Source organism: Microcaecilia unicolor, chromosome 6 (assembly GCF_901765095.1).
Source record: "Microcaecilia unicolor chromosome 6, aMicUni1.1, whole genome shotgun sequence".
Classification (NCBI taxonomy): Eukaryota; Metazoa; Chordata; class Amphibia; order Gymnophiona; family Siphonopidae; genus Microcaecilia; species Microcaecilia unicolor.
The window spans coordinates 184271979-184286055 of NC_044036.1; the positions used below are offsets into that span (position 1 = coordinate 184271979).

Genomic DNA, 14077 nt, shown 5'->3' on the forward strand with positions numbered 1-14077 from the left:
ACCATGGAGTGCTACAAGGCATTATAACATCCTTATTTTTGTTTTCCATTCCTTTTCTAACAATACCTAACATTCTATTTGTTTCCTTCGCCGCCGCTGCACACTGAGCAGAGGGTTTCAACGTGTTATCAATGATGACACCTAGATCCTTTTCCTAGTCGGTGATTCCTAATGTGGAACCTTGCATCTCGTAACTATAGTTTGGGTTACTCTTTCCCACGTGCGTCACTTTGCACTTGCTCACATTAAACATCATCTGCCATTTAGATGCCCAGTCTTCCAGTCTTGCAAGGTCCTCTTGTAATTTTTCACAATCCTCTTTCGATTTAACAACATTGAATAACTTTGTGTCATCAACAAATTTAATTACCTCACTAGTTATCTATCTTTTAACCAGTTTTTAATCCACAATAGAACACTACCTCCTATCCCATGACTTTCGAATTTCCTGTGGTGTTTTTAATGAGATATTTTGTCATACGCCTTATGAAAATCCAGATACACAATATCGACCAGCTCACCTTTATCCATGTGTTTATTCACCCCTTCAAAGAAATGAGGTAGATTGGTGAGGCAAGATTTCCCTTCACTAAATCCATGTTGGCTTTGTCCAATCTTCCGGTACCATGCTTGATTTTAAAGATAAATTACATATTACATATTTCTTCAAGTTCATTTTTCAATTCTGTCAATACTCTGGGATGTATACCATCCAGTCCAGGTGATTTGCTACTCTTTAATTTGTCAGATTGTCCCATTATATCTTCCAGGTTTACAGAGATTTGATTCAGTTTCTCTTGACTCGTCAGCACTGAGTACCATTTCTGGTACTGGTATCTCTCCCACATTTTCCTCAATGAAGACCAAAGCAAAGAATTCATTTAATCTCTCCGCTATGGCCTTTTCTTCCCTGAGTGCCCCTTTTACCCCTCTGTCAACTGATTCTTTTGCAGGCTTCTTGCTTTTAATATACCTAAAAAAGGTTTTACAGTTAATAAAGTCCTGCATGGTCCATCCAGTCTGCCCAACAAGATAAATGTATAGTATAAGGTATGATGTGATACTTCATATTGTAAAGTGGATCCTCTTTTCTCCTGGGATGCAGCCCCTCCACAAAACCAAACTAAACAAAAACCCACTCCTGTATGGCTCCCCTTTTCCCCAAAACAACAAACACTGCTACAGCGTGCTGGCTTCAACCGCTGCTTTCTCTCCCAGTCCCCTGGAGAGTAGCAGTAAAAAGAAAAAAAAAAAAAACACACGGCTCAATTCAGCCCTGGTTTCAAACCACAGTTCAATTTTAGCCAAGCGTTAAACACAGCACAGTCCAGCTAGGCTTTCAAAACACAGTTCAAGCACAGTCCAGCTAGGCTTTCAAAACACAGTTCAATGGCTTTGCGCGGGCTCAAAGCCTAGGGTCCCACCCTCTTGGTCAGTCACACTTTCTACTGACCACCTCCCGCCTGACCCGGCTTGGCCCCGCTACTTTCTTGGCTTTCGCTGAGCCAGAGCTGAAAAGTCCATCGGCTCTTCCAGGGTGCTCTCTGGTTCCGTCAACTCCCTAGGGCAAGGCTCACTCCCTGCCTCTCTCTCCTCAGGAGCCCAATCCATATTCTCCTCGCCCCGCCCTTCTCCCAGCTGCTCACCCTTTCTTTCATTAAAGCTCTTTGGTGGCTCTTCTTTCTCCACCCACCTGTTCCACCACCTCTTCCACCAGGTTGGAGAATCAGCCTTATTCCTTCCCCTGCGGCCCTCCTCTGGTGACTCCTGGGAATGCACATAGTTTCTCTTATCCCCAGGCTCCCTTGGGGCATGCTGGGAGTTGTAGTTCTTTATTTCTAGTTTTTTCCTGGGGAATGCCTGCCCATAACGGGGGTATTCTGGCCTATCCCCGGGTTCCTTTGGGGCTTTTCCTACATACTCTTTACATACCCCCCCCCCCCTTAAATTTCCACCCCCGCATTCTTTTTCCTCCTCCTCAGCGTCAGGGACTCGCCGAGCCTGAGAGCGGGTAGTGACCAACACTCTCTTGTCACTAATACACTCGGCAAAGGGGGGCCAGTCCCTTCCCAAAATCATCTCCTGGGGTAGTCTGGGCAGCACCGCCATGGCTATCTCTATGTCCCCTGTGGGCCCCTTCACGTGAACCCTCTGGAGGGACCTACGAGTACTGGCCCCATGTATACATTGAATAGCCACTGCTCCCTCACAGGTATCTTTACCTCCTGTCCTCCTCTTTCTTATTTGTTCCCATAACCTCCTAGAGATCATGGACTGGTCTGCCCCAGAGTCTAACATGGCTACCATAGGTAACCCCTCCACCTCCACCTTGGCGGTATACCGAGGCCTAAACCCTTGGGCAACCTGCGAGGTCCATCCCTCTCGACCTGGGCAATCCCTCCTGAAGTGCCCCGCCTTCCCACACTTATAACAGAATTTTCCTTCATACGAGGGGGCCTTTTTTCCGGGGCCTGAGGGCACTACGGGCTTTCCACCACCCCAGCCGTGATCGGGTTTCCCTCCCTGGTGATCTGGCCTAAAGAAGGAATTTTTGGAACCCCAGCCTCCCCCAGGTCGGGGCTTACCCCCCTCCAGGTTGGGTTCTCCCCAATGTTGGGCTTCCAAATAACACTCCACCCCGGCTGTCACGGCCTCCACCGTCTTACAGCCCCTTTGGACCAATCCTGCCCTCATCTCCCGGGGAAGGCCCTGCAGGAACTGCTCCACTACCAATTCTTGAAGAATCTCTTCCGTGGAGCGGCGCTCAGGTTCCAACCATTTTTTTACCAAGTCCATCAGTCTAGTGGCCACCGCTTTAGGGGTTTCCCCCTTTTCCCATTTAGTGGACCTAAACTTACACCTATAAGCCTGGGTACTCAGTCCATACCGGTCTTTAATGGCCTCTCGCAACCTCCCATAGTTAGCAGCGTCCCCAGGAGCCAAGTCTCTAAAGGCTCTTAGAGCCTCCCCAGATAATGAAGGCACTAACCGCATGGCCCACTGCTCTTGTGGCCATCCTGCGGCCACTGCCACCCTCTCGAAGGCGGTCAGAAAATCCTCTACATTATCCTGCTCAGACAACTTTCCCCAAGTAAGTGAGTTCAGGGATAAAGATCCTACCACACCGCTTCCTCCTGGTCCCTGTCCAGTTGCGCTGGCTCCACCGCCCCTGGGAGCCTCTATCCCTCGCTGAAAAAAGTCCTGGAGCATATTCAGCACCGGTTGTTGCTGCTCTCGTGCCGCCGCCAAGGAGTCTTCCACCATCTTCCTCATCAGTTCTTGCTGTTTCTGGAACTGCATCGTCATCCACGCGAAGATCTCCTTGGGGTCCATCCTTGCTCCGGAACCGCGACTCCTGGTGGAAAAAAAAAACAGAGGACACCTCCAAGTGCGGTTTCACTACTTATGTTTCCCCTTTTTTTAGGATCCCTTTTATTTCCCCCAATCTAGGCCCCGCTTACCGGAACCCCAGACGGGTCTGCGCCTTTCTCAGCGTTGGCCCCTCCGTCGGGCTTTTCTGTCCTGCTGGTCTTGGCCTCCTCGAGCGACAGGTCCGCGAAGCGATCCCACTCCTGACACCAATTGTAAAGTGGATCCTCCTTTCTCAGTGGTTGCAGCTCTCCACAACCTGAAGAACACCTTCCAGTACTGCTCCCTTCTTTCCTCAGAACAATGAAGCTTTTTATTGCCTAGAAGGGGTTTCCCTCCTTCCCTCAGTTGTGGCACCAAAACACAAAACAAAGCACAGTTATCATTCACCTTTCTCAAACCGGTTAGTTTCCCAGTCCCGGCTTCCACAGCTGCTGCCTCTCCCTCCCTCCTGGGGGAGAGTAGCAGCACATAATAAAAAAAAAAGAAAGAAAACAAATACCCTGTTCAGTGTAGCGGGTTTTTCCAGAACCCAGTTCACTTTTAGACAAGCTTTACCAAAAACACAGCACAGTCCAGCTAGGCTTTCAAAACACAGTTCAATGGCTTTGCGCGGGCTCAAAGCCTAGGGTCCCACCCTCTTGGTCAGTCACACTTTCTACTGACCACCTCCCGCCTGACCCGGCTTGGCCCCGCTACTTTCTTGGCTTTCGCTGAGCCAGAGCTGAAAAGTCCATCGGCTCTTCCAGGGTGCTCTCTGGTTCCGTCAACTCCCTAGGGCAAGGCTCACTCCCTGCCTCTCTCTCCTCAGGAGCCCAATCCATATTCTCCTCGCCCCGCCCTTCTCCCAGCTGCTCACCCTTTCTTTCATTAAAGCTCTTTGGTGGCTCTTCTTTCTCCACCCACCTGTTCCACCACCTCTTCCACCAGGTTGGAGAATCAGCCTTATTCCTTCCCCTGCGGCCCTCCTCTGGTGACTCCTGGGAATGCACATAGTTTCTCTTATCCCCAGGCTCCCTTGGGACATGCTGGGAGTTGTAGTTCTTTATTTCTAGTTTTTTCCTGGGGAATGCCTGCCCATAACGGGGGTATTCTGGCCTATCCCCAGGTTCCTTTGGGGCTTTTCCTACATACTCTTTACAATATGTATATCTGATCTTGATTTGTCCCTGCCATTTTCAGGGCAAAGACCGCATAAGTCTGCCCGGCACTGTCCTTGTTCTAAATTTCTGAAGTTGTCATCGAAGCCCCATAGAAGTCTGCCCAACTCTGACTTTGCTTCCCAGTTACTGGTGGTGCCACCTAATCACAGCTAAGCTTCTTTGGATTCATTCCTTCTAAACAGGATTCCTTTGTGTTTATCCCACTCATTTTTTAATCCTGTTACCGTTTTCATCTCCACCACCTCTCGCAGGAGGGCATTCCAAGTATCTACCACCCTCTTGGTGAATAAGTACTACCTGACATTATTCCTGAGTTGGCCCCCTTCAACCTCAGTTCATGACTCTAGAACAAGTTTGTTTGTAGATTAATACCTTTCAAATATTTGAACGTCTGTACTGTATCATATCACCCCTGTTTCTCCTTTCCTGCAGGGTATATATGTTCAGGTCATCAAGTCTACCTTTCTACCCCTGATATCTCACCTTGCATCCAAACCAAAGTTTCAGCGTGCTTGTCTGACATTGCTGTCTGGATGTCTCAACGCCACCTGAAATTAAATATGACCAAAACCGAGCTTCTCATTTTCCCCCCCAAACCCACCTCCCCGCTCCCCCCGTTTTCTATTTCTGTTGATGGCTCTCTCATTCTCCCTGTCTCCTCAGCTCGAAACCTTGGGGTCATCTTTGACTCTTCTCTCTCCTTCTCTGCTCATATCCAGCAGATTGCCAAGACCTGTCGTTTCTTTCTTTACAACATCCGTAAAATCCGCCCCTTTCTTTCCGAGCACTCTACCAAAACCCTCATCCACACCCTTGTCACCTCTCATTTAGACTACTGCAATCTGCTTCTTGCTGGCCTCCCACTTAGTCACCTCTCCCCTCTCCAGTCGGTTCAAAACTCTGCTGCCCGTCTCGTCTTCCGCCAGGGTCGCTTTACTCATACTACCCCTCTCCTCAAGACCCTTCACTGGCTCCCTATCCGTTTTTGCATCCTGTTCAAACTTCTTCTACTAACCTATAAATGTACTCACTCTGCTGCTCCCCAGTATCTCTCCACACTCGTCCTTCCCTACACCCCTTCCCGTGCACTCCGCTCCATGGATAAATCCTTCTTATCTGTTCCCTTCTCCACTACTGCCAACTCCAGACTTTGCGCCTTCTGTCTCGCTGCACCCTACGCCTGGAATAAACTTCCTGAGCCCCTACGTCTTGCCCCATCCTTGGCCACCTTTAAATCTAGACTGAAAGCCCACCTCTTTAACATTGCTTTTGACTCATAACCACTTGTAACCACTCGCCTCCAGCTACCTTCCTCTCTTCCTTCCCGTTCACATTAATTGATTTGATTTGCTTACTTTATTTATTTTTTGTCTATTAGATTGTAAGCTCTTTGAGCAGGGACTGTCTTTCTTCTATGTTTGTGCAGCGCTGCGTACGCCTTGTAGCGCTATAGAAATGCTAAATAGTAGTAGCAGTAGTAGTAGTCATCAAGTCTCTTATAATACGTTGTGAAATAGGGCCCTCTGACTTAACTCCTTTAGGTAAACTGGCGCATATGCTCTTCAACATCTGCTCACATTCAAAAATGTCTCCATCTCAGTCACCCCTTTATCCTTTTACTGTTTTTGCCTAATATGATTTCTAATTTCTCCAAGAGAGTATCTCGAGCTTTCTTAACCATCTCCATACCACAGTGCTCCTCTGGTATGGTCTCCTTGTGCTGCTCCACATGCATCTCCACTTCCTCCAGCCAGGTCCACATTTCTAGCACTTCTTCCCAGAGTGATGTAATCGTAACCTTTATCCAGTGCGTTTTTCCAAGTAAAAAAGGTGCCGGTACTCAAATGCTAGGCAACCCTAAAGGTGTGAGGTGATCACTGAGGGACTCATCCCACAATAGCCAGGCCCCTGCAACCAGTCACAAAATCTATGACAAGGCAGAATTGGTGTGTAGAGCCTGAGCTCTTTCATTAAAACTTGGGGTCTGTTGGTCAATTTTTGCAGACAATGGAAAAGGTGCCGATACTCAGTACCCCCTCAAAAAAAGCACTGCCTTTATCGCATTCTTGACTGCTGCAATATCTTTTTTAATGTCCAGTAGCCTTATCCCCTATTCACTCATCTCAGACTACTCTATCCCTGTTCCCGCCTCTATTGTAGGAGCATTCTCTAGGACGTCTTTCCAACCTCAAATCCTTGTATCTTTGTCTAAAGTACAATCAGGGATGAGACCACTGTTCTGTGCAGCCGACCTGATTCCACCCTCCTGGTTACAGATCTCAGAGCTCCAATTATTACCTAAGTTACTTCTAGTAATAAATTTGAGTCTTGTCTCTGGTCAAGTCCCCACCCGGTGGAAATCAGCATTAGTGTGCCCCTTTTTGAAGAAACCTTCTTTAGATTCGCAGTCCTCTGCCCATCATCATCTGTTCTCCAGCCTCTGTTTATTCCCTAAAATACTGGAGAAAATTAATCTTTACTCAGCTGTCATCTTTCATTGAGAAATCCCTTGTCCTCCACCCTCATCAGTCTGGTTTTAGGGCTCACTTTAGTACAGAGACTGTATTGACTGCAGTGTTAAATTAAATCTAATTCCACCTGCACAAACACATTGTTGTGCTTGTTGTTTCACTAGACCTATCTACAGCCTTCGACTTGATAAATCATCACCTTTTGCTGTCCCATCTCGGGTCTCTATGCATCTCTGGCTCAGTGCACTCTTGGATCACCTCTTTCCTTTCCAACCGCTCCTATCAAGTCATCATTACGACATCCTCTGCTCCCGGACGTCCATTGACCTGTGGAGTCCCGCAAGGCTCAGTTCTTTCTCCTCTTCTCTTTAATATATTCTTAAGTCCGCTTGCGACACTCATTCAATCCACATGTGTTTCATTTCACTTCTATGGTGATGACATTCTGTTACTTTTCTCTACTAGCCCTTTCAACCCTGATATCAGCCAACTTCAACATTGTCTTGATGCTATTTCTTCATGGCTCTCCACACACCAGCTTGCACTTAACACACAGAAAACTGCTGCATGTTGGTTCCCGGGGGGGGGGGGGTATCTATTGCCTCTAACTCTCTGCGGCACCTCTGTTCAGTCAGTTAATTCCTTTTGGTATCTGGGAATCATACTTGACTCTCAACTCACTTTCACTCAGCAAATTTCCCAGTTAGCCAAAACCAGTTTTCTGGTTCTCCAACAATTACAGTGAATCCGGCAGTATTTTGCTCAAGAGACTTTTCACTCCCTTGTCCTTTCACTGTTAGATTATGTTGCAATAGTCAAGTCTAGTTACTATCTCAGCTGCATGAAGACAAATCTAAAAAGACTTAAATCTATACAAAACATTTCTATAAGATTGATAACTCATGCACATAAATTTGATCATGTGTCCCCATTATTTCAGAAATTTAATTGGCTCCCTATTGAGAAACGGATCATCTTTAAGTTACTCACGCTAGCATTCAAAGCCCAAAGACTGGGTCTTCCAGACTACCTAGCATCACTGACCATTCCATATCCTCCCACTCATCTTCTGCGATTGATTAATGATCATTGCCTTGTTCTCCCAAGCCCAAAAGCTGCCCAGTTGGAATTTACCAGATACCATGCCTTTTTCTTTCCTGCTCCCTTGTCATTGGAATTCTCTTCCTCTAACCATTCATGCTGAATCGTCCTTTAAAAACTTTGGCTGCTATAAAAACCTGGCTTTTTAATCAAGCCTTTATGGTTCCTCCCGGTTGTTCTTCCTCTCCCCTCCTTCCCTCCCTTCTCATTCCCCCCACCCTCTTTTCCCTTTCATCTCCTATGACCCATCCCACTTGCTGCTGTTTAGCTTGTACATTCTTCTTATGTGTGAATGATTTATTCCTTTCCTGTCTCATATTGTAGTTCCTTTCTGCCTATTCATGTACCCTTAGTTTTGTAATCTGCTCAGGTCTGCAAGTTAGGTTGAGCAGTATAGTAAATTTTAATTAACTATAAATTGTAAACTGTTTTGGCTCCTTGCATGAAAATACTGGTTCTCTGCTCTCTGCCTCAGATGTGCTACTGCCACCAGTCGCCATATTGCCGTGATTCTCTCGGGAGTGCTGTCTCTCAATTTTCATGCATGTGGATTTGAACTCCTCTAACTACTTACATCTCAACACCCGAAGCTTCTGCACTATCTTGGGGGTCTCCACTAAGGGGATTTTTATTCAGTTGCTAGGTTTGTGAAGGGCAATTCTATAAACCAGGTGCTTACATTTACATGTACAATACTCACATGAATCTACAGAGTGCAGACAATATACATGTTCATGTGTGCACATAGAAGTGTAATTATCACTAATCAGCCTACATACCTGCTTAACTTACATAGCAGATATTTTCAAGAGGAGTGTACACAGGGCCAGGGAGGTGCACGGGTGGGACATGGGCCTGTCTCCCACTTATGTGGGTAGCTTATAGATTACTGTAAATTAATGTGCCCTGCTGATCTAGGCTGGCATAAGTATGGGCACCTACATGTTAAACCCATGATACTGGGTTACGCTTGTGATCTATAATGGAACTGAGGTGCCCAAGCCCTATTATAGAAAAGCTCCTACCTATACATTGAAGTGGGAGCCCCAACTATGGCCCATTCATGTGAATGCCCCCCTGACAATAACAGCTCATTTTAGCACATAATTCTAGAATATTGATTAGTCGCACTACTGCCGTTTATGCTCATAACTGTGCAAATCACTTAAATGTAGACAACCTGCTATAGAATGAGCGGATGATGCTGAGAGATATGATTCAATCTTTCCTTTGTATTCTCCAGGTATCTCACAACACTGCTTAATTCACTGTTCTTTTATATTTTAGGATTGTGAAATTTCCCAGTAATTGTTTCTTGGTCTTCTGTTTTCAGACTCAGAAGAGAGAGCCCAAAATTGTCACTCAGACAGAGCAGTACTGGGCACCAGATCCTTGGTTTGTAGCACTTCTGACCATCACAGGAATCCTTCTGCTGGGAGCCTTGGCATTACTGATCTGGAAGATTCTGAGCAGGTAAAGGACATAACGAAAAACAAGTCACACTGGAAATATTCAAATATGTCAGTATTATTCAACTTATAGTCACTGTTTCAGCAATTCAGGAATCTTCTCAAGTGCCAGCAGAGCCATTTATTTATTTATTTATTATTACATTTGTACCCTGCGCTTTCCCACTCAAAGCAGGTTCAATGCGGCTTACATAGTAATATGGATTACAGGATTTTGATAAGAAAATAAAAGTTAAATATAATAGAATAGCAAAAGTAACAGGTAGGTAGAGAAGGACAGGGGTGAAGCATTCTTGTGCTCACCAACACCAAGTGATAGTCCCTTATATGCAAGAAATCAGAACAGGATTGATTCACCTACATCAGTAATGTAGCAACATAGTAAGTGACAGCAGATAAAGTCCTGAACAGTCCATCCAGTCTGCCCAGCAGTCAAGCACATTATCAATTCATGATTAAATCAACAATGAGTGTAATATTATATATTTGATCATGGTCTTTCTTTGATCCTCCACTGCTAACTCCAGGCTTCGTTCCTTTTCTCTCGCGGCACCTTATGCCTGGAATAAACTTCCTGAGCCTGTACGTCTAGCTCTATCTCAGTGGCGATCCTAGGTCGGCTGACACCCGAGGCGGATTGCCGCTGCGCACCCCCCCCCCCCGGGTGCAACACGACCCCCCCCCCCTTTCCGGCGCATGAACTCCCCCCCTCAGCGCATCAATACCCCCCCTGGCGAATCAACCCTCCCCCTTCCAGCGCATGAACTCCCCCCCCCCGGTGAATCAACCCTCCCCCTTCCGGCGCATGAACTCCCCCCCTCAGCGCATCAACACCCCCCCCCCCCGGCGAATCAACCCTCCCCCTAGCAAATCAACCCCCCCCTTCCAGCACATCAACTCACCCCCTTGGCGCACAAACACCCCCCCCCCCGGGTGTCTTCTTGGCTGCTGGGGGGGGGTGCTACGCGTCTGTCGTCTCCGTTGGCCCTGCTCCCTCTGCCCCGGAACAGGAAATAACCTGTTCCTGGGCAGAGAGAGAACAGGGAACCACGGAGATGACGGGCACGCGGCACCCCCCCCCCCCCCGCCTCCCCCCTTGGTACGCCACTGCTCTATCTCTACCTGTTTTCAAATCTATGCTGAAAACCCACTTTTTCACTGCTGCTTTTGGCTCCTAGCCACTACTCATTTGCCTCCCCCACCTTGTTCCTTCTCACCCAGTACTTCCCTCGCCCTTAATTGTCTTGTCTGTCTGTATTATTTTAGATTGTAAGTTCTATTGAGCAGGGACTGTCTCTCTGTGTCAGGTGTTCAGTGCTGCGTGCGTCTGGTAGCGCTATACAAATGCTAAATGGATCCTCAGGAGCTTAGCCGAGATTGGATAACAGAGCCGGTAGTGGAAGGCGGGGCTGGTGGTTGGGAGGCGGGGATAGTGCTGGGCAGACTTATACGGTCTGTGCCAGAGCCGATGGTGGGAGGCGGGAATAGTGCTGGGCAGACTTGTACGGTCTGTGCCCTGAAAAAGACAGGTACAAATCAAGGTAAGGTATACACAAAAAAGTGGCACATTTCTTGGGCAGACTGGATGGACCGTGCAGGTCTTTTTCTGCCGTCATCTACTATGTTACTACTACTACTACTACTAATAATAATAATGTTTCTGGAACATAGACTGTAGAAGCACTTGCCACGCAGCCATTTTGGGGGGGAGCCCTTACCGCCACCCATTGAGGTGGGACCCGCATTTTGGGGCCCGCATTTCTCCTTCTTGGAGGATTCAGTGGTCATCTGTACTGTTCCATTATTTCTTCCCAAGGTGATCTCTCCCTTCCATGTGAACCAAAAGGTTTGTCTGCTTTCCTTGGCAACCTCCTGGCAGATCAGGGTGCAGACTCAACAGCCAGGAGGCTCCACAAGCTGGACATCTACAGAGTCCTCCTTTCATCTCTCTGATCATCTCTATATCCTCTTCCATTGCCCTCAAAAGAGCCAGGTGGCATCCAAGGCCTTCACTGCACATTGGATCAAGTCGACAATTAAGGCTACCTATATCTGAAGGAATAAATGAGTTTCTGCCGGGTTGAGGGTACTCTCGACTCAGGCACAGGCAACTTAGTAGGCAGAGGCCCATGCTGTCTCCTTGGAGGATATCTGCCAAGGGGCAACTTGGTTGTCACTGTATTCTTTTTTGAAGCAGTACAGGCTTGAAGTGCTAGCCAGAGCCCGTTTGGACTTTGCCAGAGCAGTTGTTACTCAGAGGCCTTGTCTCCCCCACCCAGTGAGTTCTGCTTGGGTACATCCTACCAGTCAGGATGATGCAGCTTAGAAGATTAAATTTAGTCATACCTGTTAATTTCCTTTCCATTAGTTTGGCTGCATCATCTTGAGATCCCACTTCAGAAGACTTTGGTTGATGGGACACATGGGGATCTCTGTCTTTCTCTCCAGTGGTGTTAAAAAAAAAAGAGTTAAAGCTTTTGTTCTAAATTTGTTTATAGCTGCAGTGGTTGATAGGGCATGGGTGTGATTTCAGAGACCTTCCACTGCTTTTGCATAGGGATACTGGAGTTTTCCAAAGTGCACTAGACCCTTATCCTAGTGATGCCACTAGGAAAAGTTGGTTTCCCTACCTCCCTCTGCTGCTAGGTGGGGAATACAACTCACTAGTTAGGATGATGCAGCCAGACTAAAGGAAAGGAAATTAACAGGTATTACTAAATTTCACCTTTATCGGCACCATATATTAGCATAGCAGTGGGTGACAGTACAGATATATGCAATATCTCCCAATTATGCATCTGGGTTTTGTTTCCCCCAAAAATAATTATTTTAGGAAGAACTGCTGTGTTTAATGTCTTTGACAGATTAAGTAAAAGAGGAAAACATCTTTACTACCCAATGACTTCATCCACATATTAAAGTTCAAAATATGTGACCAAGAAATTCACTACTTTTTCTTCAAATTGAATAGATAGAGGCCCACACCCCTCCATTTCCTCTGGAGGTGCTAAATTTATTAGAAAGACGCCAATCACTTTGCCCCTTATCAAACAATCCAAACTACAAAGTATTACAAAAAAAAAAAAAACCAACCAAACCAACAACAATCTCACACAGATTCCACTACTTCACTCTGAAGAAAGCCACAGTCAGATGACTGAAATGTCATAAGGGGTCAATCTGAGAATGAAAAGTCATAGATGTACAAAATTATTTGCTCAATCTAATTTCATTAGGGGCCAAAATGACCCCTATGGTAGTTCTAGTGTTAACAAATTGGGTGGTTTTAGAATCTAAATATGATGTGGTAGAATGCATATGGGAAACGTGAAGGATGAGAAAATGTTAAACAGTGCTTAGTTATAGGCAATTATTAGACACCTGAATAAAGGAAGGAAAGTAGGTCTTCTTAGCAGCTTTGACACTTAATAGCTTGTTCTTATGTTGCTTTTTAAATTTATATATTTTTATTTGTTTTTCTACTGTATGTCATTTTTAAATAATGCACACTAAAAAGTGGCTAAAGCCCCTGCTCTGGGCCTAACAACATTCCCTGAGCTCTTTCAGGCCACCCGATTCCTCAGCCCATGACTTACTCTACTACTCCTGGGTTTTCAAGTGCAAGATGTCAGCAATCATTGTCTAGGGATGTTCCTGGGTCCAGTTCACAGAGGCAGTGGGTTCGTAGAAGCAGTCAGGTCCAGTTCACAGAGGCAGTGGGTTCCCAAAGAATACACAATCCGCATGGGTTTGGATATATATAGAAAGTATATTGTATGTACATATATAGGCTCACAGCACTTAGTACAGGGAAATAGTACAATCTGTGTGTGGGTTTAGATGGGAATCAATGAAAGAAAGGTAAGAATGGAGGGGTGCATAGAAAGAGAAAGAGAGAGAAGTGCCTAAGAAAGCAGAGCCATGTGCTCTGGGAGAGAAAGCTTTGGTGTAGAGCTGGGGAGGAGAAGGGGGCCAGAGCCGGGGCTCTGGTGGCTAGAGATGGATGTGTGTAGAGAGAAAGACAGAGAGAGAAGAAGTAGAAGAAGAAGTGAGAGCAGAGCCCTGTGCTGTGCTTTATATATCTCAAATAACTTCGTTTTCTTCCCAGCCTTTGATTTCAGCTCTTTCCTTTACCAACTCCAGTTTACTTTCTGAAGTCAGGAAGATGACCATTTTTACAGGCTGTCCTCTTTGAAGTCCCTATTTCTGGAGCCTATCTGTCTGGCTTCCTTTGTTCTTAGAGAGCCCTGCTCCCAGATAGGACAAAAGATATGTTAATTGAGACAAGCAGCTGGGCAAAATTTGGTCCATTTTGCCATCCTCGGTGATTCCTGAGGGAGGGGGGGTTATCAGAAGTCAGAAGCTGGTTTAATATTAATCTAAGTATGTCAAGCTGGTTTCATATTAATCTAAGTATGTCCAGCAATCTTGACAAAGACCATACAAGAAAATGGTGTGGACTTGACTCAGCCAATGCTATTATGAAATAGAACATTTGAACAAG

The 14077-nt window shown here is 46.2% G+C and overlaps 1 protein-coding gene across 1 annotated transcript in view; it reads left to right on the forward strand.

The window, feature by feature from the left end:
• The window catches only part of LOC115472489 (cadherin-related family member 4-like), a 252344-nt gene that overhangs the window by 217251 nt on the left and 21016 nt on the right, over positions 1–14077 (forward strand). Inside the window, 1 exon segment of the mRNA XM_030206781.1 lies at positions 9438–9577. Coding sequence (XP_030062641.1) covers positions 9438–9577 — 140 coding nt within the window.